Here is a 27984-nt window from a genome sequence, read left to right as displayed (position 1 = left end):
GCGGTGCTGCTGCTGCTGCTGCTGCTGCCGCCGCCGCCTGCAGCCCTGCAGCCAGCTCTGCTCCAGCGGCTCCGCAAGGCGAGCCAATGATCGCTGTCGTGCCGACGCCGGAGAAGGCCCGGGAAGGAAGTGCTGCTGGGGAAGCGATGCGGCTTCGCTGGGTTTGGCAGGCATGAACCGCTTGGGGGATCTCACCATGTCCTTCAAGGTAAGCTTTTCCCCAGCCGCGCTGCTCTTCGGCTTCTTCATCATCTTCCAAGCGCTCCTGCGGCTGTGACCCGTTATCACTGCAGATGCCATGGCAGGCCTGCCTCTGGCTTTGCGGGGCAAGCTGGGCTCCTCTCTTTTCTCCTAAGCGCCAATGCAGCTGGCAGGAACCAGGTGGCTGGCTAAAGCAATGTTTGCTTTTTATTAAACGGCGATCGGGGTGGGAGAGTGTTGAAAGGTTAAGCATGTGGAGTGTGGGCGAGGCATTCATTTTCAGGCTCGGTTTGAGACTGAGCTGCGGTTTCTGTGTGTGTGTTTTAAACTGAGCGGTGCCGAGAAGTGGTGCCGTCCACTTCAGGATGAAGCCTTTCACCCACTAATCCCAGATGTGCGAAAGCTGGCCATGTTGAGGGGAAAGCTCTCTGTCCATGCACAAAAGCACTCCTCTTTTCTCCTAACTATTGCACGTGCAGTGTGGCAGATGAGACCTAGCATCAGAAACATGCCCTGTGTGGAGCAGTGTTGGAGGAGGAGACGTTTTCTGCACAACGCAGACATAACATGTTCGAGGGTGCTGTATAGAGAAAAGAGTTTGCGCTGAATTATTTGTGTATTTATTATTAATATTCCTGATTTTTTTTACCTCAGAAGTAATTCAGGAAGTCTCAAGGCAGCTCACAGCAAAACCAACACAGACTGAAAAAATAATAGTTTTAACACAGCAATTAAAGTAATGAACTGGATTATAATAATTTCAGTTTGTGTGCAGCCAAGCACCTGCTGAAACAAGTTGGCTACTGCCATTGGCCAGAATGCAAGGAACAAGGAGCCAAGCTAGCCTCCCTCCACAGAGCATTGCATATTTTACATGCCACAACCAATAAGGCCCTCTCTCTTGTACCTTTATGTCTGCCCACCCCCACTTTTGCCCACTATTATATTGTATGAAATTTGAGGCTGTGTTATGCAAGAGGGGTGCTGTCAAACTTCCTGCCCCCAGTCATATATTGAAAAAACAAGTTGAAAGTGTTGCACTGCATAGCCTTGTCCCATGCTGTCAACATGTGCACTGGCTATAGGATTCCCTATCTGAGTGAGATCCCTGGTACATTTCCACCAATAGTTTCTTCACTGGCTGGAAGTGGCTCTCCTGTGTCTAAGGCAGGGATCTGTCCCGTTCGTTGTTACCTGATCCTTTTAGCTGGAAATTCTGAGTAATAGTTCTGAAAAATGAAGGTGATGCTTGTCAGTTGTTCTTACTTGGTTATGCTGTTATCATACTAGGGTGGTAATAAATTAAGATAGGCCGGACTTCAAGGATTGCAGTAAGAAGCCTAAATCCACATAATTCACCCAAGTACATAAAAGAGAGGAGGATTATAACTCATCAGAAAACAGGTGACAATTGATAAACAGAAATGTTCACCTGAAAGTGTGCTCATTGGTCTCTATATTATGCAGTTCATGTACAGTGGTACCTCGGGTTACATACGCTTCAGGTTACATACACTTCAGGTTACAGACTCCGCTAACCCAGAAATATTACCTCGGGTTAAGAACTTTGCTTCAGGATGAGAACAGAAATTGTGCTCTGGTAGTGCGGCAGCAGCAGGAGGCCCCATTAGCTAAAGTGGTACTTCAGGTTAAGAACAGTTTCAGGTTAAGAATGGACCTCCAGAACGAATTAAGTACTTAGCCTGAGGTACCACTGTATTCTTGTTTCTTTAAACAGATACTTTCAAGTTTGATGCTGTTTGCAAATATTTAATATTTCTCTTCAACCTGCATCTTATTGCAGAACATTTTGTTCATTTGTATGATTGTGTGTTTTTATGAGCGCTTATTATTGGAGTGCTGGAAAGCTAAAGTGCACAAGCTTCCAAAGAAGAAGAAAAAACAAGCACAATGAGAGAAAGATACAAAGCTTTTTGTAGGGAATGACATAGTAGTTTGAATTCAGAGAAAATAAGCTTTTCCAGAGACAGAGTAGTTGGAGTTTCCTCAGGAAATGGGCAACATCTCAACAATCCCCTAAAAACAACAATTATGTCATCTGGAGAGGATCTATCTTTTCCTTATGCCCTTTGTTAAGCTTTTACCCAGATAATTTTATTATTTTTGGTTGGTTGGTTGGTTGATTAAAATCGACATAAATTTGTATAGGAGTAAAACAATAGAACCACCCACCCCCGGTCTCTGTTTTTGGAAAAGATGCACATGTGTCACATCCAGCTCCATTTTAGAAGAAGCATTCCCTCCTGTGTAGAAGAAAAAGAGGGTTTCCTCTTCCATGTATTGTAATTGTAATCTTTAAAACATCTAATCTGTTTTGTGATTCACAAGCAACAACTTTTTAATTGATTAAAACGTTTTAAATGAGTCACTGCACTGAATATCTGAATATTTAAAACCTAGCCCTTTGGAATTCATGGCCATGGTCTTGAGGCACACAGGGTGCGGTAGAATTGCATTGTTCCTTCTCTATGTTGCCACATGGCTAACTATGACTCTGCCTCATTTTAGCCATTCCATCAGCATGACAATGTAGCTTGTGTTCCTCTAGCATACCAGGGTGTTGGTTCTGCAAGATTTTATGCCCCCTTAGCTGCTGTATGAAGGACACAGGTGGTGCTGTGGTCTAAACCACAGAGCCTAGGGCTTGCTGATCAGAAGGTCGGTGGTTCGAATACCCGTGACGGGGTGAGCTCCCGTTGCTCGGTCCCTGCTCCTGCCCACCTAGCAGTTTGAAAGCACTTCAAAGTGCAAGTAGATAAATAGGTACCGTTCTGGCAGGAAGGTAAACAGCGTTTCCGTGCGCGGCTCTGGATCGCCAGAAGCAGCTTAGTCATGCTGGCCACATGACCCAGAAGCTGTACGCCAGCTCCCTCGGCCAATAAAGCGAGATGAGCGCCACAACCCCAGAGTCATTCGCGACTGGACCTAACAGTCAGGGGTACCTTTACCTTTAGCTGCTGTATATTGAATACAGTATAGGGCTTTGCCATAAAAACTATTCTTGTGTGCTTGTTTCACAATGGGCTGATCCCTTTCTGTTCTGATGCATATCTTATCCACCCTTTTGTGACCAAGGGTGTTACAGGTGAGCCAAGTTGGTGTGCTATGTGTGGTCTTTCTAGAGCAGAGCTTTCCAAACTTTTCATGTTGGTGACACTCTTTTTAGACATGCATAATTTCGCGACACAGCAATTCAGTTTTGCATGATTTCGCGACACAGTGATTCAGTTTTATTATCAAACTAGAGGTTATACTGACCCCTTTCCAGGCCCAGGAGGAGCCTGGGGAGCGTTCGCGTGACACGCCGATACACTAACGTGTCACGACACACAGTTTGGAAAGCTATGTTCTAGAGCATAAAATAATGACTCTATGCTTGCATTAGTGTGTAGGCCCAATACCCACAGGGTACGAAGGTGTTCTTCAAGAGTCAAATGGGTGGAGAGCAGCTTTCCTTTGCAGAACAGCTGTGCTTCTGTTAACCACTTAAGAAAACAAAGCAGAGAACATGCACTGTTAAAAGCAAAGGGCCCTTGCCAGGAAAGAAGAAAAAAGATCCCTAGTAGCAAGACTTCACAGATATCCCCATGTTTGTCCAGAATAATCTGATTTTTGCTGCATTTTGGTTTTGTTAACAGAAGGAGACACCACTTGCAAATGCTGCATTTTGGGCTGCAAGGAAAGGAAACTTGGCACTTCTCCAGCTGCTATTGAACAGTGGGCGTGTGGATGTGGACTGCAAAGACAGTGTAAGGACTTTGTGCATGACAGGAACAGATGATTTGCATCTGTTTGCATAATCTGGTCTAGCGGGAGAGTGGGGAGACTTGACATGAATGCATCATATTCTTCATATTGAGCGTGCTCAAAAGCAGGAGTCAAACAACACGTTACATGGCAGTTACATGACTGGGACTCCCCTTGCGCTTTTATTTTTCTTAAAAAGCAGTTTGCACACCTTCCAACAGTTTGCAAACCCTCCAACATATTTCGGCAGAAAATCAAGACTCGCTGATCTGGAGTGCTGGGATTCATTTTGCACAGAAGCCACAAACCCTAGCATCCTCTTGTGCTCAAAGTATGGGAACTTTCAATAGTTACTCAGCAGGGGTCACAAAGCATTTTGCGTGTGCCAAAAGGCCTTCCCTTCTCTATTGAGCAGGTGCAGAGAAATTATATACAGCCTTCAGGTTTGCATGGCTTTCTATCCTATTTTTAAGATAATTAGTTTGTATTTCTTTATGCCCAGCTTGGTTCAACAACGCTTATGGTAGCATCGTACTATGGTCACAAAGAATGCGTTCGAGAATTGGTGCTGCAAGGAGCTGATATCAACCTTCAGAGAGAGGTACGGTAGAATTCTTAATTTTAAAAGGGATTGCAAGAAAGACTAGGCCAAAATGCAAGATTCAAGACCTATTTTATTGTGAGAACTTGTGGCTGTACGCAATGAGTGACATATATGCGGTCAGCAAGTTTGGGTCCTGGTTAGTAGATACCGCTAAGGGCCTCCAAAGATGAGCAATAGGATATCACAATGCCCTAGTTAGTACGATCAGTTCCTGATGTAATAAGCCATGATATGCGTTGTGTACTTGTATACAGTCCCTATGCAAAAAAACCCCCACAAAAAGCAAGCCAGGAAGCTCAAATTAACCATAGATTTCCATTTCATATAAGCCAGGAACACATTGATGGCTTCTAAAGAAGAGGATTAGGAAGTCAACTTTCATTTAATTTAAAGTTGGCTTTTGAATCCTGGCTTGTTTAGAATCCACCTTAAGACCCCAGTTTGCACTTAACAGGAAACTTGGATTAACTGCAGCTTCCTGGTTTATTTCTTCGCTTGTGGGGAGCTAGCAAGAGCAAAGGGGGTAGCTGGAGGTACATGAAGGTCATACATAACCTAGCCAATTAAGCCAGGATTAAATTGTGTAAACACGGCCAGTATCTTTGACTGATGACAGAACACAGAAATGAGTCAGAATAGTGGAGTTGATATTTTGAATTTCCTTGGTTACTTGCAACCAGGATATCAATCTCTTGCTGTAGTGTTGTCAGCCTCTTATCTGGCTTCTGTACAAGCAGGAGACATCATTTGCCATTAAACAGCAAGCAGTGTAGTTCAACTCAGACTTGGCCTGACAATTGGAGGTTGCTATTCTCCCAGGATGGTGCTTCTAACCCCCCCTCCATCATTATAGCATTTTAATCAACTTCTTTCCTAACAGCCTTTTAAGTGCCTTTCTCAAAAGGACTACAGGATATAGTGACAACCACATCCTCATTTTAACATATCCTGTTTGTATGCACAGCTTTTAATTGCAGCTCTCACTGTTGCTTTTTAAACTCAGAGAGAAAGTTAATCACCAGTGAAAGTTGCCACCTTTTCCATGGTAGGGTTCCTCTGTTTTGCATAGCTGTTTGACAGGCAGAAATGCAACAGGTGGAGATTTCCTTATCAAGGCATCTCAGCACTGGGAAAGGCTTCACACATTAAATTTTTATCTGTCATGCGGATATTAAATGCACAGATGCCTCATGAGAAGAAGGAATGGCAAGCTTGATTTGGTGATATCAGAATTCCCTCCAGTAGCAAATAATTGGTCTGTCTAGGCCTGCATTAGAATTATTCAAAAACTTAGCATCTTGATAGTGCAGCAGGAGCCTGGAGTCATTTTTTCCTGATAACAGAAAACAGGTACCGGCATATGTCTAAAGAATGACACAATTCTCATCTATTTACAAAATATGTGTGTATACCTGTCTTGGTTACCTAAAATTAGGATAGTGGTCCCTTTGATGACATCTGCAAATTGCAACATTACCAGATCTACTGGTGGATAATAGGAGTTTTCCTAGATGAATTTAAAGATGGTTAGAATTGCTTTAGAAGTTGCTGGTATGAGGCTTTCATCCAACAAAGCCCTTAATGTATGTGAGCAGCTCCATTATCTCAGTGTACTTAAGCATCTGATAAAGAGACCTAGGAAAATAAAGCTAGCTGTCCACTTGACCTAACTCCGAGGATCTTGTTTGAAGTGTTCCTTCAACAAGGGGAAGGCATAGCAACAGATCTCACTAAACTTATTTTAATGTATCCTGTTTGATGTACAGATGACCGGTTTGCCATATGGTTGCATGCATGCTTTTGTATGCTTTTGCCATATGGTTGCATGCATGCTTTTTGTTTGGTAAACGGTTTAATATATTTGTTCCTAGAGCCAGTGTGGTGTAGTGGTTGGACTCGTAATCTGGTTAACCAGGTTCGCTTCCCCGCTCCTCCACATGCAGCTGCTGGGTGACTTTGGGCCAGTCACACTCCTCTGAAGTCTCTCAGCCTCACTTACCTCACAGAGTGTTTGTTGTGGGGGAGGAAGGGAAAGAAGATTGTTAGCCACTTTGAGACTCCTTAGGGTAGTGATAAAGAGGGATATCAAATCCAAACTCTTCTAGATAACTTGGGATTGTGGTTTAAAACAAATTCTAGAATGGTTATAATACAACATCAAATCATGGGTTATGAAATTGGCTTCAGAAGCTCTCCCCACTGAGATGCAGGAGGAGAAAAAGGGGGGGGGGAGTGAGCAACCCAAGTCATGTGCACATAGCACTAACTAAACCATGGTTTAACATTCTGTGTATACTAGGCCGCTGCCTTCCTTTCCCCTCACAGCTGTGTTACAGAAATTTAACAGGTTGTTTTCTCAGTTGTTCTATCCCTAAGCTATGAAAAGTAGTATTTGAATTTTGGCTTTGTTACTCATTTTGAAAGTTGTTTTTTTTAAGTGTTGGCTGGGAGTGATGGGAGTTGTAGTCCCAATACAACTGGAGGGCACAATGGTTGGTAAAGGCTGTCCTGGAATTTTCCAGAATAGAATCATATGGGAATGTTTTAACTGACGAGCAGCTGCTGCTAGATATGAGAATTTGGATTTGCACATTTCAAGTATTACCAACTTGAAAATAAGGTTTTAAAAGACATTGTTATGTAGATTAAATGAAATGTACTTACATACCTAATCCATGGGCTTTATGTTTCTCTTTTTCAGTCTGGTGCCACTGCCCTGTTCTTTGCTGCACAACAAGGTCACAACGATATCGTGAAGTTTCTCTTTGAGTATGGAGCCTCCACAGAATTTAAAACCAAAGTAAGGGATTGTTCTTGGCTTTAACACGATGATGAATTTTGGCAGGCAGGGATTTGGCATGGAGAGCAAGCGAGAGGCCCATGATATAATTTTGCTTCTTGCCACACAGTTCTCTGGCAGGACATACGTTCGGCTCAGGCTTTTACTGCTCCATTTTCATTGTATAAGTGCTGCTCCATTTCCTAATAATTTTTACTCTTTCCGTTGCAAAAGGGCAGAACCAAAGCTGACCAGATTGGTTGTCTCTTTTATGCTACCCAGTGGTGTGAAGTCAAGAAGCAATATCTAAAATGGGAAAAAAGAAAGACAGAGTGAGGCCACTCTGCTTGGAAGTCAAGTTGTATGGAATTTACAGCTGCAGGCACTCAGGCAGCTGGATTTTCTTGAAAAGATGCTGTCATTTCATGTTTAACATGACAGGAGTAGCTACTGTATACCTGCCAAGATAAGACTAAATAACTCGTGCTTTAGGCTGTCAGATGACCGTGGCCTGAATTGTGAAAGAACTGACTCCTTTCTGTAGTCAATGCCACCTGCATAACTGCTTTAGGCAAAATCTGTTTCTTTGTGCTAGCATGAAATCACCTATGGCTCATGCAAAATGCACTCGTCTCACCTTCACCTTTTCTACTCTTGCGCTACATTCTTCATATTAGGGAAGAGTTGAATGTAGGGCAATTTTCCCATCAACTTTTGCTGTTGGCCACCTGTTAAAACAATTTCTCACTGAATTTAACTGAACGGAAGCAAACAAAGCACGGAAGTGCACAGATCTGAAAGAGATCTTAGAGTGCTAAGGAAGGACAGATCCACAGAACTGAAGCACCAGTTCCTGTCCTTAGTTTTATGGGACTTAAGAGTCTGTGGCTGCTTTAGTCTCGGAAACAAGGGTGGTATCCAATTAAGTTTTACGTAGAGTAGACTCATTAAAATTAATGGACCTAACTTAGTCATGTCTGTTAATTTCAATGGTTCTCCTCAGAGTAAAACTTAGCTGCATACTACCAAATGACAGTATTCCAACCTAGTGCACAAATCCGTGATGACCTTGTTTTGTTACATTTATTTACTTCTGGAGTTCTTTCTCTCACCCTCACCAAAACCTTGTTTTTTATTTATTTCATACATGTAGGCAACCAAAGGTGAGGCACTGGCCCAGCTTGAACATCACACAATAATTTAGCATGATGAGAATGAGCCTAGCTAAGCCTTTGACTCTGCTGCGGTGCAAGGAGGAGTTTGGAAGCTTTTTCTTCATCCCCGCCCCCTTTATTAACCACAGCTTGTTGTGTCATCCGAACCTCTCAAATTGTGGATGATCATAATTATGAAGCTGGCTTGTTTCAGCAAACTAGTTAAGGTTAGCCACGGTTTAGAGTCCAGAACTAATGTAAAAGCAGGAAATTTATTGAACTCTGCACAGAGGAAATGCACGAGTTCCTCCTTGCAAACGTTTGCCCTGGAAGATCAAAAGCAAGAGAGATGAGAATTGTGCGTATTTCTTTTCAGAACTTAATGTAATATGAAAATCTATAATAAGTCAGCCAGTGCCAGTGAGAGAGAGGGAGAGAGTGAAAGGGAGCACTCTCTCACATTAAGGCACGCACGGTATTTTTGCTATTTATATACCGCTTAATTATCCAAGGTCTTAAGTGGTGTACATAAGGTAAGTGGTGTACATCTGCATTCATGTGGCTGGGTAGGTAGTCAGGAGAGATTGGCTTTTGCTTTCCTTCCAGATTGCACAGTAACACGGCAGTGGCAATATTCCGAAGTAGTGTTATTGGGATGTGCACGTGGCGGCGGGGGGAGGACTGCAGCAGGGAACCAGAAAAATTAGAGAGTATGCACAGCTCTTTGTAGCACATTGCACTGCATGTTGGTTTGTTTAAAAAAAGAAAGAAAGCATTTTGCAATAGCTGGAACCCATTGTCATTACTGTCATGAAATGCACAGCACCAGCAATATGATTTCTGCCTTGGCTTTTCTGGTTTGAAAAGACCTCGCATGTGTAACGCCAGCATTATGCAAAAGTCTCCGCTTTGATTTGCTGATGTGCAATTGTGCCAGGATGGTTTTCATTTCTCGGAATTTCCAGCGTATTTGCCAGAGACAGCGGTGCAGCCTCAGCTTCTAATTCCCTACAGATGTAGCCAAAATTGTTCCAGAGTTAACATAAACAACTGCATCCAGTACAAAAAAATGATGAGGAATGTGAAACACCTTCCTTAGGAAGCAGTGCTTGTCATTACTTTTTAGATGAGGAGGAGTAGAGAAATGTCTTAAGTGTAGGAATGAGCATTCATGCTGATTTGCCTGCAGGGTGTTTTATACGTTTTCCAGTTAATCGTTTGTTCATTTCACACTTTTCAGTGCTTGTCTGTACCACCTTCCTGTCCAGAAAATGGTCTGTTTCTTTTTTAAAGTGGATTTGTTACAGACCTCAGAACCTCTGTGGGAGCAAGTCGCTCAGTGGCAGCTCTCCGTGGTGCTACAACTACCAGCCTTCACCTGTGGGAACTTGGTAGAATTGGGTCAAAACAGCTCTTTCCATTGCTGACAGACCAGCTGAACCGTTTCATCTCAGTCAACTTTAAGAATGTTTTTACCTCCCCCCATGCTTTTTTCCTTTTGTGTCATGTTTGCATGGAATATCCTCTTTGTAAAATTCATCTGCAAACCATGCTTTGAGGCTTTGCAGCTGGAGAGCTGGATAAAAATGTGTTAAACAAATAACACACACACCCCCTCCCACTGCTTACCTCTTTTACGTCTGCCCCGTCAGTAATGTCACTTTTCTCTCAGCCAGGCTTCAAAAGCCCTGCTAAGAGAAAAAGTAAAAAAAAGGGAAGGAGACTTCCTGGAAATACACAACCAGGGGGCAGGATGCCTCACTTCATCTGACCTGCTTTCTCTTTTAATTGTGCCTCCCAGTTCCCAACTGCATGGTGTGTGAAAGGGCAGGCCTTACTTCAAGAAACTGACACAGTTTTGTTTTACATGACATCCCATAGAATTGTAGAGTTGGAAGGGAGCCTGAGGATCATCTAGTCTAGCTGACTGCAGTGCAGGAATAGGCCAGTACAGGGATCAAATCTATGATCTTGGCGTTATCAGCACCACACTTTAATCAATTGAGCTAACATGTTGGCAGGGGTGGGGGCTGACTTTTGGAACAAAAAAAATGTTGGGATCCAGTGCTAGTGATTTTAAGGAAGTCTGTTGTAATCAGTGCTTTTTTTCTAAAAAAAAAATGTATGTAGGTGTGTCATGAGAACGCTCCCCACGCTCCTGCAGGAGATGGAAAGGGGTTAGTTTAACCTCTGGCTTGATAGTAAAACTGAATTACTGTGTCGCGAAATGATGCAAAAATGAATTACAGTGTTGTGAAATTACGCATGTCTAAAAAAGTGTGTCACCAACATGAAAAGTTTGGAAAGCTCTGGCTTAAATTCTGCCACTGCCAGCAGCTTCCCCTGGCATTATCTGCAGAACTTCTATTTGATTTCTTCATTGCTATTATTGTATCGTATTGAAATGCAAGACGTAGGTGGTATTCTGCAGCCTTTGACTTTTCCCCTTCACTTGTGCCTATTCTGTGCTTTCTTTTTACTCCCCCACCCCTTTGCAGGATGGAGGCACTGCTCTGTTGGCTGCGTGTCAGTACGGGCACATGAGAGTGGTGGAAACATTGCTGAAACACGGTGCCAACGTTCACGATCAGCTTTATGTGAGTTTACTTGGAGTTGGCCTTCAGCCATTCTGACCCTCCCTTTCCCCTGGAATGTTCAAGGTTTAAGGAAACCTTTCCGGGATTCATTTTTTCTGTTAATGAGAAAGCAGAGTGCTCTGGAACTGGTGTTTCTGTGCTACTTTACGTGCTGGAAAGGAGTTGGTGGAAAATTCAAAGCTTGCCCAGTATGCCAGCTCCTCTTTACACTTTGAGCCATTCTACACATTACACAGAATGAGAAGGCAAAATTATAAGCTGTACATGTTTAATATTGCACCTGGAGATTGGGAATAATGGAAGCTGCCTTTTATGAAGTTTCCCTGCAGAGAGTTCTCTTGTGCACCCAAGCACAGGAAAGGGGCAGCTACTTCAAACAGCTCTTTTGAGAAGCACTTAAAGGCAGCCCTCCATGCTGGAACTGGAATGTGGGGACTGCCTTTAAGCACTGTTTGAAGCATCTCACGTACTTCTCCTGCGAGTCGGTGGGTGGCAGCAGGGGAGAGGGTGGTAGAGATTCTCCTTTCCCACCTGCTGTTGCTGCTGCCCACCTGGTCGTAGGAGAAGCATGTGTGCTGCTTCAAATAGCACTTTTGGATAGGATATGAAATATGTAATGCACTTTAAAGCAATGATTGAAAGGAAGTTGTTCTTAAAACCAAAAATCTGATCAGCTTCTGTTGCTCAGCAGCACTCGCAAAGGACTTCCACAAGAGGCAGACTTCAAATGCACATTTGCTGGAACCATTACTCAGAAAGCATCAGGGTTTATTGTTTAATCTTTAAATTGATTACATGAAAGACTGGAAGCAGACTAATTAAAGAGCAAGCTTGCTTTTTGCATTCATCAATGCTGCAGAAATGTATCGGTAGTTATGAAAAACATACTTCAGTATATAAGCAGTCTTGCTATGCTTGTGGGCTAATGGAGGAAAGGAAGAGTTCAGTGGTTCTGTTAAGAAATCTTTTTTTGCCAGCTTAAAAGCTAATTAAATATTTTATTTAAAAAATTAAGGACGGAGCTACTTCCCTTTTCCTGGCTGCCCAAGGTGGTTACCTGGATTTAATTCGGCTATTGCTGTCTTCTGGAGCAAAGGTCAACCAGCCAAGGCAGGTAATGTTCAGCATTGTTAAGACACAGACAATGTTTTAGTTACCCTCCCTTATTTATTTTTAAGATTGATACTGACTAGATTTCCCCCTTCATCTGTTCATGTGCTAAGACTAACCAGCTGTGCCTTGGTGCCGACTACATTCCAGTTATTGGTGTGCCTTTGATATGGAAGTTAATATTTGATCAAATTTGGATACATGTGCTGCTGTTGGGTTTTCTATACAGACTGCTGAGGTTGTAGTTTAACTTCCTCTAATACTTGGCATTTCTAGTTATGCATTCTTACTTAAATTATAGGTATTTCCTTGAATCTGTCCCATGGAACAGTTGAAGGAGGTATGTGTGCCATGGAATCCTTAGAGGACACAAAAGTCAGAAAGTTAGTTAAGAAATTTGTTCTATCTCCCCAACAAGACCAGAACATCTACAAGGGGTGGAAAACCTCAGGCATGTGGACCATATGTGGTCCTCCTGGGCTTTGCCTGGCCCTAAGCCATGCTCCCTGCTCAGGCTGCACCTTTTCACTGACCCTTTTCTGTGCCCATCATGAGTGCCTTTGCCCGGCTGGGCCTTTGACAGTTGCCTGTCAACTGTGGATAATATGCCTGTTGCTTGAGCATGGAAGCTTCTGGTCGTATACATGCAAAAAAGCCTCTTCACTTTCAGGGCTCTGGGATGTAACATTTCCCCACCCATTTTTGGCTTTGGCCCTGCCCACCACTGGCATGGGGACCAAGGAAGGTTCCCCATGAGGGACTGTAGCCCTTGGGTTCAAAGAGGATCCCTACTAACAGGAAATGCCCAGTGCCACAGAAATCCGGCTGAAGTCCAGAGCCACCTACTGACTGAACTATATTGCATCAGAGGTTATTTTCTACCAAGAGTAGATGAAGGTGTAAATGCGGGAAATTGCAGGTTCTGGGTAAGTAGGTTCCTTAAGCATTTACATTCACAGGTTGCTGATAACAAGCATGAACTCAAGTGACGCGGCTTCTCGTTTGGTATTTCCAGGCACACAAAGCCACAATTAACTATAGGATGTGTAAAAATCTTGTTAGCATCCTGTGTTTCCTTATTGCTATAACATAAGAAGAACCCTCCTGGATCAGGCCAAAGGCCTATCTCATCCAGCATCCTGTTCTCACAGGCCAACCAATTCCCCATGAGAAATTTACAAGCTGGACCTAAGCGCAACAGCACTCTGTTCTCCTGCAGGTTCCAACCACTGAACAATACTGCCTCCGCAAGTGGCGTTAGAACATAGCCATTGTGGCTGGTAACCACTGGTAGCCTTGTTCTCCATTCATTTGCATACTCTTCTTGAAAGCCCTCTAAATCTTGTGGGAATGAATTCCGTAGTTTAAATTTGCACTGTGTGAAGAAATTTCTTTCTTTTGTCATTATTGAATCTCTTTAACATTAAGCCTCACTTTGATTGACTGTATCTGAACTTTTTCCAGTTCCACAGTATCCTTTTTGGGGCAAGGGAACCAGAACTGTATGCACTATTTATTGCCTTGTTCCTCATGTGTTTTTGGAATTTCTGCTGCTATCATTATGCTCTTTTCATTTTGCACCAGCCTGTCCACAGGGTTTCAGTTGCTTCCAACAAAAAATAATTGTTTATTATGAGACCTTTTTATTGGATACTACTACCTTGATAAACAGGACCCAAAGCAATCTAGTCCACAAGTAACCCTGTCACCTCCTCAGTTGGCAGATCTACTGTTGACTCAGAAGGTTATGGCCTGAACTAACAGGTTTACTGCAGTTGAGTCTTCTAAGGTTACTAGTTCTAGGAAACACTGACACCTTGTGACACTGAACTGTTTACAGGAAATGAGATAAGATAATAAATGTTGCAGTCCTATACATATCTATTCAGTGGGACTTAGTCCTGGATAATTGTGTACAGGATTGCATCCTAAGTGCCTTGTTTGGTTCCCACTAAGGTCCATGAAAGCCTTTGCATTTTTTCTTTGTATTCATATTTCCAGTTGTTGCTGGCATCAGTCTGTCTCAGAAGACAGTGAAAGAGTGTGGCTTTGTGCGTAAAGTCAAATCACTGGAGAGTTGCAGTGCCTGCTGTGGCTGTAGAGACATGTTTTATTGCAGGTGGGGCAGATGAAGGTGTTTGCTTTTGCTGCTATAGGTGCACCATGGCATTTCTTCTCTCTGCACTCCTCATCACTGAACATATCAAGAAATAAGCATTGCAAATCTTACCCAGTTCTACCATTTGATATTTAAGAAACCTTGGTGACACCATCCAGAAACCAATATTTTTGCCAACCCATGGTTGAAAACATACACAAGCTAACCATAAAATTTAACTGCTGCACAGCATGGTAACTAGTAGAAAACAAAGAGCAATTTCCTTTCTGAAATACAAACTTTTGAATTTGCATCCTGTATAATCTACAGGTATAAAGATGCTCATTTTTTATCTCAGCAGAATTATATATTCTATGGTTGGAAAACTGTTTGGGTTTTTTTTAAAAAAAAGAAGATGCAAGGCTTTTGTAAACTGAATTGGGCACAGGAAGTAAAACTCAAGAAGCTCCTCTCCCTCAGCCTTGTTTTTCCACTTCAGCACTGTGTTATTTTTGTTTAAAAAGAGTCCTTCAAAAGAATACAGAACTACACTTCATGACCTGATAACAAACAAAATAGACTCTTGTCTGCGTTAAGCTTTATAAGGAACCAGTACTTCCTGCTTCTTAAGCTTTGGTATAGCATCTGATAATAATTAAGTCGTTTAAAACAAAGAAAATACTGTTTGTTATACAGCGTACTGTTTTCATCTTATTAAGTTATTGAACATTTCATTTGCACTATTCAAACTTTTATTCAGCCACAAGGACATGCTGAAATATATAGATTCTGTTTGCCTGTTTGCATTCCCTGAACGCTGAGCTGAACACGATGTCCCTTCTCCAGGGGAAAACGGGTTTTCATCAAGGATTCAAGTTCATTTTGTCCTTGAGTTCCAGCCAGAATCTTGTGGTGAGCTGCCAGAGCTGTTCAGCGTGCTGCCTGTATCAAACTGATGGGTCCTGTTTTGCATGTTATTTCGTCTTCTTCTTAAAGGATGGGACAGCTCCATTGTGGATAGCCTCTCAGATGGGTCACAGTGAGGTAGTGCGAGTGATGCTGCTCCGAGGAGCAGAACGAGATGCTACAAGGAGTGTGAGTAGCTGCCTTTTGTTTTGGGGGCTTTATATTAGAAGAAAAGGAGTCAACAGTTCTCTGTGATATGGTGGACAGGAGTAGGGAGCCTGTATGTTGTTGGAGTCCACCTCCCATTAGCTTCAACCAGCATGGCCAGTCATCAGAAATTATGGGAGCTGGTGTTTAGCAACCTATGGAGGGCTACATGTTTCCCACCCATATTCTAGAATATCTGCCATGTTACTAAGAAAAATTTGGTAGGTCAGTAGCGACAAAGATGTAGTGCTTAGATCCACTTGGTTATTTGTTATTTCTCAATAGATTACACAGCATGGCCTTGGCATTGAAGGCAAGTTTGAGGGCTGACGCATTTTGGAGGCTCAGTTTAAGATCAAGGATAATCTGTATCTAAAGAACCTCTTATCAAATGTTGCATGCCCAGTAGAGTTCTTTTTCTTGAGCACTAGCCTTCTGTGGTAACTGATAGATTTCATAAGGGTCTGCTGTTCAAAATAAAGTAAAGCCCACTGGACATACAGTTCACTCAAATGAGTAGAATATAATAGATTAGGATTATTCTTGTTTAGTAAACCACCAACTCTTCGCCATTATTATTACCTTTATTATGCACCAGCAGGTCCCGGGTGGATTACAATTTTAGAATTAAAAACAGTTAAAACAAATGACAATCACAGGAAAAGGGTGGGAAATGACTTCCTAGTTTATGTATCCGTGTGATGTGTACATTTGTGAATTTCACATTTTTAGGTATGTCCTTAAAACCACTTAGTTGTACATCTATAAATGCAATGTGCGTGCCGTTCCTTTGGTCATAGCAGCCATTGTGGTGGGGGGAGAGCTGCAGACTGCCCTCCTGACACCAGCATTGCTACAGCTTACCTGTACAGGGTAAAGCAGCAGTGGCCAAATTGACGCTGTGTAGATGCACCAGGGGAAACATCATATTCGCCCCAGACTCAATGCTGCCTTGTAACAATCCTGGTGTCAACAGGGTGGCTGCCCAATTGCAAGCAGAGCTGGTTCCATAAAAAGAAGGAAAAGGTAGTAGCAATTCTCCCTTTCTCCTCTTCAGTTTTACTTAATATTTATTTTGCTGCTGCTTAAGCAGTGGCAAGGCCCTCCACCTCCCCACTCCAAGGTCCTACCTTGAGTGAAGCATTCTGGGCATGCTGGCACTGCTATGGTTTGCTGCTGCCGAAGCCCTATTTAGAGGGAAATTGTACAGTAATTCTAAACCTTTTCCGAATAATTTTAGGTAGCAAACTGCAGCAGGGGCACAGGGAGTCTCAGCCATCGCTCCTAGAATGCTTTACTCCAAGGAATGCTTTGCCCCTGAACCTTTCTTGAGAGAGGCAGGGAGAGAGGAGGCGGAGGGCTTTTGATGGCAGCAAGCATGTCATGCTATACCAGGGAAGGCAAGCCCAAGTTAACCAGCCTCACCACCTGAGCCAATTGCTTCAGTTTGCTGAGTGGCGATGCTAGCTCAGTTCAATAGGACCTATTCCTAGATTAAGTGACTGTAGGATCACAGTCTAGGAATGTTTCAATGACAATATTTTTAAACATTGAAATCTGCAAACCTAGGGTATGGATGTCATAAAAGCACTGCTGCTACATGCAGTAAGGGCTTCATGTACAGTAAGGACACTCAAAGCCTGCTTATGGGAGAAATAACATGCTCTAAATGGGTTATAATGAATGGGAGGACCCTTCCCTTATGAATTCTATACAAGGACAAGTCTAAAACAGGACAAATGGTCATCTTCAATTCATGTTTCTTCTCTCTCCTCCTTTCTGTTGTAGGATGGCACAACTGCTTTACTTAAAGCTGCAAACAAAGGATATAGTGATGTTATAGAGGAATTGCTTAAATTCTCTCCTACGCTTGGTTTATTGAAGGCAAGTACTCAGAAAATATTTAGGATGCTCGGAACCATAGTTCTCTTGGATGCTGTGGGAGCTCTCACTAATTTCAGTGGGACTCTCACAGAAGATTGCTCAGTTTGACTCAAAATCCTAAGTCATTTCAAATATTTTTCTAATATAGAGATATTAATATAAATCAGAGCAGGGTCCTGGGTCTTTTCCCTATCACATATGCCAGGCTTCCTCAAACTCGGCCCTCCAGATGTTTTGAGACTACAATTCCCATCATCCCTGACCACTGGTCCTGCTAGCTAGGGATCGTGGGAGTTGTAGGCCAAAAACATCTGGAGGGCTGAGTTTGCGGAAGCCTAACATATGCCATGTCTCAAACTCAGGTGGGTTAAAGTCTTCTTATGCCCACCCATCTGTTGGAAATGGTTGGAAAAGGCTGCTACCGACTCCGCCAGAACCCTTCCTGCATTACTGTTAAGAGACCTGAGATTTAAAAGTTGTTATTATTATTAGCAATATCATCTGCATATAGATATATTTTATGTTTTTGTTTATACTAGAATGGAACATCAGCTCTCCATGCAGCTGTTCTTGGGGGCAGCGCTAAAGCAGTAGCACTACTCATCGAAGCAGGAGCAGATCCGCTCCTTAGGAACAAGGTAGTGTGCTTTTGTTTTAAGATTGTCAGACCTTTGAAACTGTTAGGAAAGTCTCAGTCTTTGCATGAATCTCTTTGTAGAAATTCTTAGTAATTTTAGCCTGAAGTTTTACATTAGGAACAAAAACAGAGAATAAATTCTCCATGTCGTGTATTTCCATTAGAGGGCAGCACAACTCTTGGGAAAATTGTTTGCATCAACCACTTTCATCCCGCAAGGTATTTCTGTTACCTGTTCCAGCAAAATCATCCTAGTTTCAACTGGCACCTTTAAAGACTAATAAATCTGTTTGGGCATAAGGTTTTCTGGACATCTCTGTCATTACACAATTGCACCACCGCCTCTTCTAAACTTACTGGCGCCTCCACAGTATACTAGAATACAAATCTGTGTAGACCAATATAGTATTTTTCCTCCTCAAGGAGGCCCAAAGTCAATTCATTACAGATCTAGTTTAAATGCTACTGAAGCCTGAATGTAAATTTGAGTGTCAGCTGATCCTGCTCTCATGAGTGCCAAAGACAGTAATCATGATTTTATTGGAAAGAAATCTATGTTTAATAGTCATTCATCTCTGCAGCATAGCATATAGAGCAAGGATGGGGAACATGTGGCCCTCCAGATGTTGCTGAACACCAGCTCTGACCATTGCTCAAGCTGGCTGGGATTGATGGGAGTTGGAATCCAACAAGGTGTGGATGGCCACAGGTTCACCATATCGTAGAACCTTTTTGACTCATTTTCTTTCAACTTAAAAGCCAGAAAACGAAAGGCAGTAACTTGCACTCCTTGCAGTGTCTTGATGTGCTCCTTGAAGCAGAATCGCTGCCCTGCAGCAGCCGAGGGAATTCACTAGAATATGATGGGGTAGCTTGCTGAAGACCCCTTTGGATCTGCCCTGGGGATGGGAAGTGCAGAGTCCTGCAAATGGCATTGGCCCCAGCCTCAGTCACCATGGTCAGTGGTCAGGGATGTAGTTGAGCAACAAGCAGAGGACCACGTTAGCCACCCTAGTCTAAGTAATTCCGCACAAGCCAACTTCGAATTACAGTCCCTGTTAAACAAGCCTGCTGAAAGGCTCAGTAATACAGCATTGGTATATTTTCTGATGAGAAGTGCATGAGTCCACAGTTGAATGTAGCTCAGTGCAGAATGTTGAATGCCGGTGCTCCTTTGGGTGATGTTCCTTGAAGTCTGCTGCATGAGAACCAGATGGTGAAAGTCCTTTCTCTGGTTTCCAACCAACTTGTGTCTTGTTTCCAGAAAAATGAATTGCCTTCAGATTTAACAAAAAACGAGCGCATCCTACGGCTTCTGCAGACCAGAGAAAAGCACCGAAAGAGCTAATACAGCTTTGCGTCTCAAGAGAGAGCCAATGAGCCCTGCCCATATTCGCCCTCAAGCAAAGCTAGTTATCCTGCAGAACTGGAAATGTTTTGCAACATGCCCTGACTCTTCCTCTGTGAACAAGGTCAGGGTTCTCCATGGAGTGGCACTGCTAAGGTCCTAACACTACTGCACTCACCAGATTTTTGTCTCTGGCTTCAGATGCAGGGAAGACTGGGTCGCTAAGTGGCTTTCCTGAATAAAGTCTTTTTTTTTTTTGCTGTAGCATTATCTGTTCCTTGAAGTAAACCTCCTGTTTCTTATCAAAAGTTGCTCAGGTCTTTTTAGCTGTGCTCTGGCAAGTCCAGTTTGGTCTGAGCCCTTCTCAGGCTATGCAGATGGCACAGACAGGGGCACCAGCAGTTTGGTTTCTCATAGTGCTTCAAGCCTCCTTTTATAGCCATTTGCTCACTGGTGTCATAAAGGTTTCTGATAAAAATGTGGGATGTTCAGTTACTTGCAGCAGCACTCCCCTGCTAAGGCACACATCACCTGTTAGATTGTAGTTGTCACAGTGCAGGGGGGCAGGGTTATTGGGGGGGGTGCTTGTGGGTGGGGGAGGTAAGGAAGATGTTGCCAAGGAGGGAGCAAAGCCCAAAGTGGGTGCCACCCCCTTGGGTCTGTCTTCCTGTCCACCCAGTAGGTTGTCAGGAGAGGGACAGCTTCCTCTTGCTGAATTGAACACCCAGAAGAGAGCTGCTGTGATTAGGCTCAGAGTCACATGCAGCTCTAGGGCTGCAGGCTGCCAGCCCCCGTCATGTTGGGATGATATTGCTGTTAGCGTTCTTTAATACCAAGGCCCACTTCATAAATTATATTCTTACTACACACAATAAGTACCTAGTGGTGATCTCTAGACAGATTTCTTATTGCCTACTTAATGATGCTTTCCATTTATTTATTCAAGACCTATCTTCCTATATAGAGATTCTGTCTGTCTGTCTATCATCTGTCTATCTAATGCATATCTCATGGAGCTTTGCATCTGTTTGTATATTGCCCTTCAAATTATTTATCCAAGTATGGTTTACAATGCATATTAAGTTTCCCTAAATCTAAGAAAAGCATAATGCATGGTTAAGCCCTTACTCAACTGGTTTGTCTACTATTGGATCCCAGAAGGTTTTTGGAACTACGTTGAGCAAGCACAATAATATACTAAAAAGCCCAACCATACAGGAAAGGCTAGCAAACACATGTTCTATGCAATTTAAATCAATTTTTGAAGAGATTTGCCTTCATTCTGGGATGAGATACTTAAAGCAGGCAAAACGATAAATTTTATTTCACATACTAATTATTTAAAGTTGCTGCAAGCGTTCAGGATTTCTATGATTAACTGACTGTTAGGGGGAGGGAAGTATGGTACTATAATATGGAATAAGGGTCTGTGGCTGGGATTCAACTAAGTTGTTGTGAACAAGCAAAACTCTCCTCCTCGCCCCCAAATCTGCTCTGGAGGCTTGGGGAACCCCAGAGCAGGCTTGGGGGGCATGCAAGGAAGGAGAGAGGGCAAAGCCCCATTGTTCGAGTGAAACTAGCAGTACATTGAAACCAATCCTATGTGTGCCTGTTAGTCCTTTGGAACAGTCCCAAGAACAAAGTGAGTAGTGAAAACCTATTACTCTGTAAAAGAATACAGTTAAGATTATATTTGTTGGATCAAACCAAGGGTCCATCTAGCCCACACAGTGTCCTTTTTCCAACACTGGCCAGCCAAATTGTTCCTAGAAACACACTTGATGGCAGCTGTCCCCCATTGGTATTCAGGGGCATGCTATCTCTGAACAGTGACATTCTAGTTAATTAGTTAACAAAATTTACAGACTACTACAAAAAACAAACAAACCTCTAAGTGAGTCAGGACTGTGTATACATTACTGTTTACTCTGCATCCCCATTGCTGTTTTTTTAAAGCTGTGTACACACAACATTAGCCACAATTCATATCTATCCCAAAGTTTATTGAAAAATCCTGCTGTTTAATGTGTTTTCCTTGAACCAGCTTCCATCCAAGCTGAAAACTTAAGGTACAGTCACTTCGCAGTTCAGCTGAGGTGTATGCAGTTGAGAAAGCCATTGCATGTGTGCAGATGATTGCTTAATAAATAGGAGTTCCGAAGAGATTGCTTTGCTGTGTCCTCTCTGCCCATTTGTGTGGATAGACAGCGGGTGAATTAGGAACACATCAAACTTGACTGGTGTGTACAACACCAAACAAAAGCAACTTGAAACGCAGCAGGGAAAACAATCTTGCTGCATTTTAAACTGGTATTGTGTACCTAGCCTACATAAAAGTATACACTATTATAAAGTTTAGCTGTTAAAGCTATTAACCATCAATAGCTTTGTACTGGACTGATACATTTCTCTATTTGGGTCAGTTGAAGGAAATACCAGAGACAGTCACCAAGCCTGTAACATATTTTAGGCACGAGAGTCTACCATACAGGTGCTAGAAACATGCACAGCATAAATAAATCATCTTTAGTATTTATCAGCTCCTGTGAATTGGACTTCCTTCAGAAACCAGAGCAGCGCAGATATCCTGCTAAACAGATACAAACCAATGGCATAGGAGCCTTTACATCAATAAGTGGTGCTAAAAAAACCCTTATGTCTGATAATTTGCAACAGCCTATTTTTCTAGCATAGTCAGGATTGATAACTCCAGGTGCATTGATAACTCCAGGTGCAATATGACTGAAACGTTATCCCATCTGTCAATATAAAGAGACTCTGTTTATTATCTTTCCCTGTGAACTGCTATGTTAATATGCCAGTTATTGCTAGTTATAACTAGGTGCTAACCATTGAGGGTCTTTTGTGCTTCTCTAATTTGTTAGAAGTCATGCTACTTAGTTCAGTGTTTCCCAACCTTGGGCCTCCAGCTGTTTTTGAACTACAATTCCCATCATCCCTGACCACTGGTCTTGCTAGCTAGGGATGATGGGAGTTGTAGTCCAAAAACAGCTGGAGGCCCAAAGTTGGGAAACACTGACTTAGTTGCTTGTGTCAGAGTGGACATATTTTCAGGGCCAAGGGAAATCAAAATACCACTTGCAAAGGCTGCAGGCTCAAAATTCAGCTGAAATATTTCACTGTTACCTTGGTAAATAATAATGTTTAAAAAACCCACTTTGCTGTTGCTCAACATTATTGAGTCATTTTGACGTATGCTGTAGACTTCAAGGATGATAGCTGTTGCAAAACAAAGAGTCTGATCTATAGGAGGAAGGGAAAGAAGTGGTGAAGCAAGGCTCTAATGAATTGCAAACACAGAGAATGCACTTTTCTAATAATATGCTGTTGATGGTGGTTTTTAAAAAGTTTTGGAGCACTAAGTTTAGCACAAGATAAAAGCAAGCTGCTTGTGTGTGTTACCATTAATACTGTGATACATAGTTTAATGTTTTGGGGTTTTGTTTTGTTTTGTTTATGTTTGTATCTGGGTTAATTCTCCTTTAAAAGCTGCTGAATTAAAGCCTCTCACCCTCCCATTTACCTTTGGGAGTTTGGCAGGGGTAGTGAGGGTGCCAGGATTGCTGAAAATGTCAGATTTTATTTCCCCAGCCAGCAGGTATGCCAATGCTTAACACTGGTATGGAAGGAAGATTTGTCTACTGTTATATAATGGTTTGAGAAGGCAACTTATGCTGAGTACCAAAGTATTTCTATGACATTATTTCTGGTATATTGTTATTTGTTGCATTTATCCATTGCTTTATACAGAAAATGTCTCAAAGTGGCTTACACCACCATAAAATACAAAACAGCTAAAACATATTTATGTCTGATATAGAATGTTGCTTGGTTAAAAAGAACAACCCTGGTTATAGTGTCATGTTTTGATATAAGTGTAGCTAGTTAAGATGGTGTTGTAGTCAGTCTTATGGTATACCTGTGAAGCCTTAAATTATATTACAAAATCTGGAGCTTCATTCCTTTTGTGACAACCTTTAGCATTATTTTTTGCAATATACAAATGATTCATTTAAAACAGCTGGCCTATAATGCTTGAATTAAAGGAAGATATATCCAGGTGTAATTTTATAGTTCTACAATAAATTTTGTGTAGTTCAACATTACATGAACTTGGATTAAGGTGTGCTTACTACGTTAAATATCAAAATCACATTTCCTTCCAGTGACTTAAAGTGTAAATTGATTCCAGACTGGCCACTTCTTGCTCTCACTACCCAGACACGTCTCTTTTTACTGTAAGCTATGTGCAGAATTGCAACTGACTTCTGTAGTTCTGGAGATAAGGATTGTATTTGCGTACATACTTCCAGCTATGCTCCATGCACGCTAGTGGGCATGACATAGCCATGTTAGCAGAGGAAGGAAAATACCAATAAAAAAATAATGCTGTCAGATTTTTTCTAAGGCTTGAGACCAGATAGAATAAGCATGTATCAGGGAGGAAAGAGCAGCAAAATTATTTGATGACGATATCATGCAGCTTCCCTGTAAAAAGTGAGTTAACCAAGAGTGGCAATTCCAGAGTAAATACATAGGGCAGGATTCACCTAACAATACTGGCCAGCAGAAGCCCTGGGCAAGGATTTCCACTTGCTTTCCCCACCCCCTGAAATTTCCTTGGGGTGGATGGGATCAGGAGAACCCCCAGTGCAGTGCACAGGGGGAAAAGAGGGGGCATTGTTCTGTCTGGCAAGCTGAAGTACTTGTGGAGACAGAACATTTGCCCAAGTACAACGCTGAATTCCACCTCAGAAACATCTCTCTGCCTTTAAACACTGCCAATGGAAATGAGAGGATACAGTGGTACCTCAGTTTACAGATGCTTCAGGTTACAGACTCCGCTAACCCAGAAATAGTACCTCGGGTTAAGAACTTTGCTTCAGGAGAACAGAAATTGGGCAGCGGCGGTGCGGCGGCAGTGGGAGGCCCCATTAGCTAAAGCGGTACCTCAGGTTAAGAACAGTTTCAGGTTAAGAACAGATCTCCAGGACTAATTAAGTTCTTAACCTGAGGTACCACTGTACTGTCAAAATGTTGCAGTGTTTGAACAGCAGTTGGACTCCGCTCATGACAGTCTAACCAAAGATGATGCAAATGTAGCTGTTTCTCTTAGCAATACATGATAGTATACAGAGATAGGAACTTGCTCCAGGATATTTTCCCATTTCAGTATTATTTTTCTCACGCCTTTGCATAGTGCGGTGTCTTTGCTAAATTATGTACAATTCAGTTTCTTTCCTCAGATTACTTTCCCATGTAATCATTAAAATCAAAATAATGCTTAGCTTGTCTTTGCTTTTTTATATTCAGACGCTGAGAGGCGTTAAGTATGCAGACTGAATATTAATCTAATAGAAACTTTATTTGAATAGGACAGTTCCCTGATTTACTAACACCTACTTCTGTTAACAGCTACTCTATTTTGAAATTCATTCTAAACTTGAAACTCGGTTTGGTATTCATCCAACCCACTTCTGGTATTCATCCACTTCTGGATTTCCATTACGAGAAAGTCAGTATCTTGAAAAGTATCCTGCAATCTTCGTTGAAATATCTGGGTGGGTGATTAATAATAATAATAATAATTTATTATTTATACCCCACCCATCTGGATGGGTTTCCCCAGTCACTCTGGGTGGCTTCCAACTGAATATTAAAAACACAATACAGCATGTTTTATTATTATTTATTAATCTTAAATCTCCTCAGAAAGATCAGGGTGGTAAAAACACTAATCATAAAATAATACAAATTTTAAAATCTAAAAACAACCATATATTCTCACAGCTAACTTTCAGAGTTGCTAGGAACAGTATATTTCAGCCATCAAATGCCTGGTAAACAGGAAAGTTTTTTAATGCCTCCTGGAAGTTGATAATGAGGGAAATAAATGCAGCTCATTCTACAAATGGGGAACCATTAATGGGGAAACACCACACACACCCCCTCGTCAGTAGCCTGAGTCACTTTCTTCCTTTGAAATACTTGTGTGGCTTGCAGAAGTGCCCTAATTTGCACTTTAAACACCAAGCTAAGAGCGAAGTGCCCCACCTGTTGTTTGCTGCAGTATCCCAACATACCTACCTTCAAGCCGATCTACCTGCAAGTAAGTATCTAAGCTAGTGGTTTCATGTAGTGAACAGGTGCATATACTTGAAAACACATCTGTTCCACTCACAAATAATTCACCCAAGTGGGAAATCCCTAGAGTAAGCATCCCACTCTTTGGTCTTTTAAGTAAGTTTGGGAGCTGTATTCTCCTATTTTAATGTTACTGTGTTAATATTTCTTAAACTGCATTAATAATAATATTAAACTGTAGTTTAAAATACTATATTATGCTTCTGTTGCATACATTTGGTAATTTAAAAAATGAAAACTTGCTTATGAATCACAAAAGAGAGTGATTTACAAATCATGAAAGAAACTGGGCCAAAGGAAGCTGCTGAATGAGCTTTTCTAAAAAAGAAAAGAAAAAGGGCGTAACTGGCTGTGGTTTATCATCCAGCCACCCTGCAAGTCATCTAAACATGAAAATTAGTCATAGCTGACTGACTCGTGGTCTGGTTCCCAATGAAGTCTCCTGTGCAGCATAATTGACAGTAGTTTCATTTGGATCACTGCGGGCTGCATTCTATTCTGTGTAGAATATCTTAAAATGGATGATTTTGGTTCCTTGTTAATGTAGTTTTTTGTTGCCCTAAAACAAAAACAAAATCACAATCGACCCTCATCTACCTTTTCAGCAATTCATATTTTCACCACCAGCTGGCTCTAAGAGAGGTTGCAAAACATTTTGGTTCCCATAGGAACCGCTGATTGACAGAGATATTCTTTCCTGATTACTCATTCCTCCACTCGAGTCAGATTGCAAACAAGTTTATAGATTAGAAGCTTTGGTCACCCAGTTCTAACAATTACAACACTTGTCAGGCCACTTCATGTCAGCAGTACACACAGACATTTTACACCCACAGCAACAACATATTGGGCTGAATTTATCCATGCTGCAACTCCAGTAAAATCCATACTATCACAATGGCTGATAAAACCTGATATAGCACAATGGGATTACGGTAATTAACGTAACTGAAGTACTTTTATGAAGAGGAATGTGCACTTAGAGCCACAGTCCTATGCACATTTACCTGGGAGGATGCTTGGTGAGTTGCATGTCAGATTTAAAGACGTGCATTGGCAGCCACTGTCTTATCGCTTCCTTATCAAGAGATGCTGAAAAATGTGAATGAGGAGATCCACAGCCATTGATCCAGTTACCTTTATGTTCAGTGGGAGCCTCACCCACAAAGATACACAGTATGGGGCAGACACGTAAACACATTGGGAAGAAATAAATCTTTGCTCCTCAAGAAATGACACATTTTAAATAAAGCACAGCTTTATGACAAACACACCCATTGTTCACAGACTTGTTATAAAAATGAGACAGTTTGACTCATTGCAATGTTGGTCCCTCAAGCACACCACACGATTAGCAACCATGAACAAAAGCAACTATTCGCATAGAAGTCCCAGAATAAAACAAAAGTTCGGTTGTTTTCAATGTTCTAGGTCTGAATTGGGCTGACATTGTATGTGAAACTTAGATCCCAGTTCAGCCCCCCTAAAAGGACATTTGGCAACATTTATTAGAGGAGTTATAATTCATATTATAGATTCAGGTAGGTAGCTGTGTTGGTCTGACACAGTCGAAAAAATTAAATAAAAAAATTGTCCAGTAGCACCTTATAAACCAACTAAGTTTGTTCTGGTATAAGCTTTTGTGTGCATGCACTCTTCTTCAGATACCAATTAATATTATGTTTATTTATAGCCCACCTTTTCCCCGACGGTCTCAAGGTGGCTTACAGCTAAAAAAAAAGAGACATTAAAAACAATTAAGCATTAATAAGATATGTGAGATCTATTAAAGCATAGCACCTTTTGTTAAGAAAAATGTTAGCGATGTTTAGGCTTAGTGCCTCTGAGCACGTGCAGAGTTTTTCGGAAGAAAGGACTTTCAAAGAGTCTCACTGAACATGTGCAATGGCTTTTGAAATGCTTCCTTGCCTGTCCAGTGAGGGCAAAATCTTGCACCTCTCACTTTCCGTTTGGAGGCTGCAGGCTGGGAATAGGGACCTGAAACGGAGAGGGCCATAAAATCAACCTTGGAGCAATCGAAGAAAAACTGGAGCTACAAACATATGCCTGGACGGACGCCCAACACATTTATGAGCTTTCATGGCGCCATCCCCAAGGACGCTTGCCAGGAGGGAAAGCCTACAAGATTACAGCAGGATTTTCTTCGGAGTATACATGTTTGGGAGTTAAAACTCCAAAAGGCGAAACAGGAATTCCCGCTGGGCGCGTCAGCGCAGAAGCAGGCCCTACCGAGTTAAAGCCTTACTCCCAAGTAAAGCGTACATAGCTTGGATTGCAGCCTAACCCGTTCAGGGACGGCAACAAACTTGTGCAAGCGGCACCAGAGAAACCAGTTACTCCTGGGGCAGCCGGACGCGTTTCTTGGGCGGGCGGGCGCGCAGGTGGCGTGACGGGGCCGCAGCTCCGCCTCACAGGAAAAGGCGGCCAACTTGGGCTGGGCCTAAGGCGGAGCTGAGGCGACGCCAACCGCTTCGGTTGGCTGCAGGCGAAGCGGCTTTCCGACAT

The 27984-nt window shown here is 42.2% G+C and overlaps 1 protein-coding gene and 1 long non-coding RNA gene across 7 annotated transcripts; one reads left to right on the top strand and one right to left on the bottom strand.

Moving 5' to 3' along the window:
- Positions 1–52: 52 nt before the first annotated feature.
- ANKRD29 (ankyrin repeat domain 29) lies at positions 53–19549 on the top strand. Of its 3 annotated transcripts, none has more exons than XM_079982772.1 (10): positions 53–208; positions 3861–3971; positions 4472–4570; positions 7275–7373; positions 11005–11103; positions 12119–12217; positions 15158–15406; positions 17213–17308; positions 17848–17946; positions 19210–19549. In XM_079982772.1, exons 1-10 carry the CDS (start codon positions 173–175, stop codon positions 19291–19293), a joined length of 1071 nt encoding a protein of 356 aa, XP_079838898.1. In that variant the 5' UTR covers positions 53–172; the 3' UTR covers positions 19294–19549. The 3 variants fall into 3 exon arrangements, with proteins under 3 accessions (XP_079838898.1, XP_079838896.1, XP_079838897.1); XM_079982770.1 differs by having other exon boundaries at positions 54–208; positions 15308–15406; XM_079982771.1 differs by lacking the exons at positions 53–208; positions 3861–3971; positions 4472–4570; ... (1 more) ...; positions 11005–11103; positions 12119–12217 and adding an exon at positions 12843–13139.
- A 1730-nt stretch (positions 19550–21279) lies between these two features.
- Positions 21280–27954, bottom strand: LOC307219495. Of its 4 annotated transcripts, none has more exons than XR_013840431.1 (3): positions 27709–27954; positions 22331–27188; positions 21280–22186 (listed from the first exon to the last, which is right to left on the bottom strand). It is a non-coding gene; the product is annotated as an uncharacterized lncRNA (long non-coding RNA). The 4 variants fall into 4 exon arrangements; XR_013840432.1 differs by having other exon boundaries at positions 22331–26017; XR_013840433.1 differs by having other exon boundaries at positions 22331–25776.
- Between the last annotated feature and the right edge of the window lie 30 nt (positions 27955–27984).

The sequence above is a fragment of the Podarcis cretensis genome, assembly GCF_951804945.1.
Source record: "Podarcis cretensis genome assembly, chromosome: 7".
Taxonomy (NCBI): Eukaryota; Metazoa; Chordata; class Lepidosauria; order Squamata; family Lacertidae; genus Podarcis; species Podarcis cretensis.
This window is presented reverse-complemented; position numbering and strand designations above follow the sequence as displayed.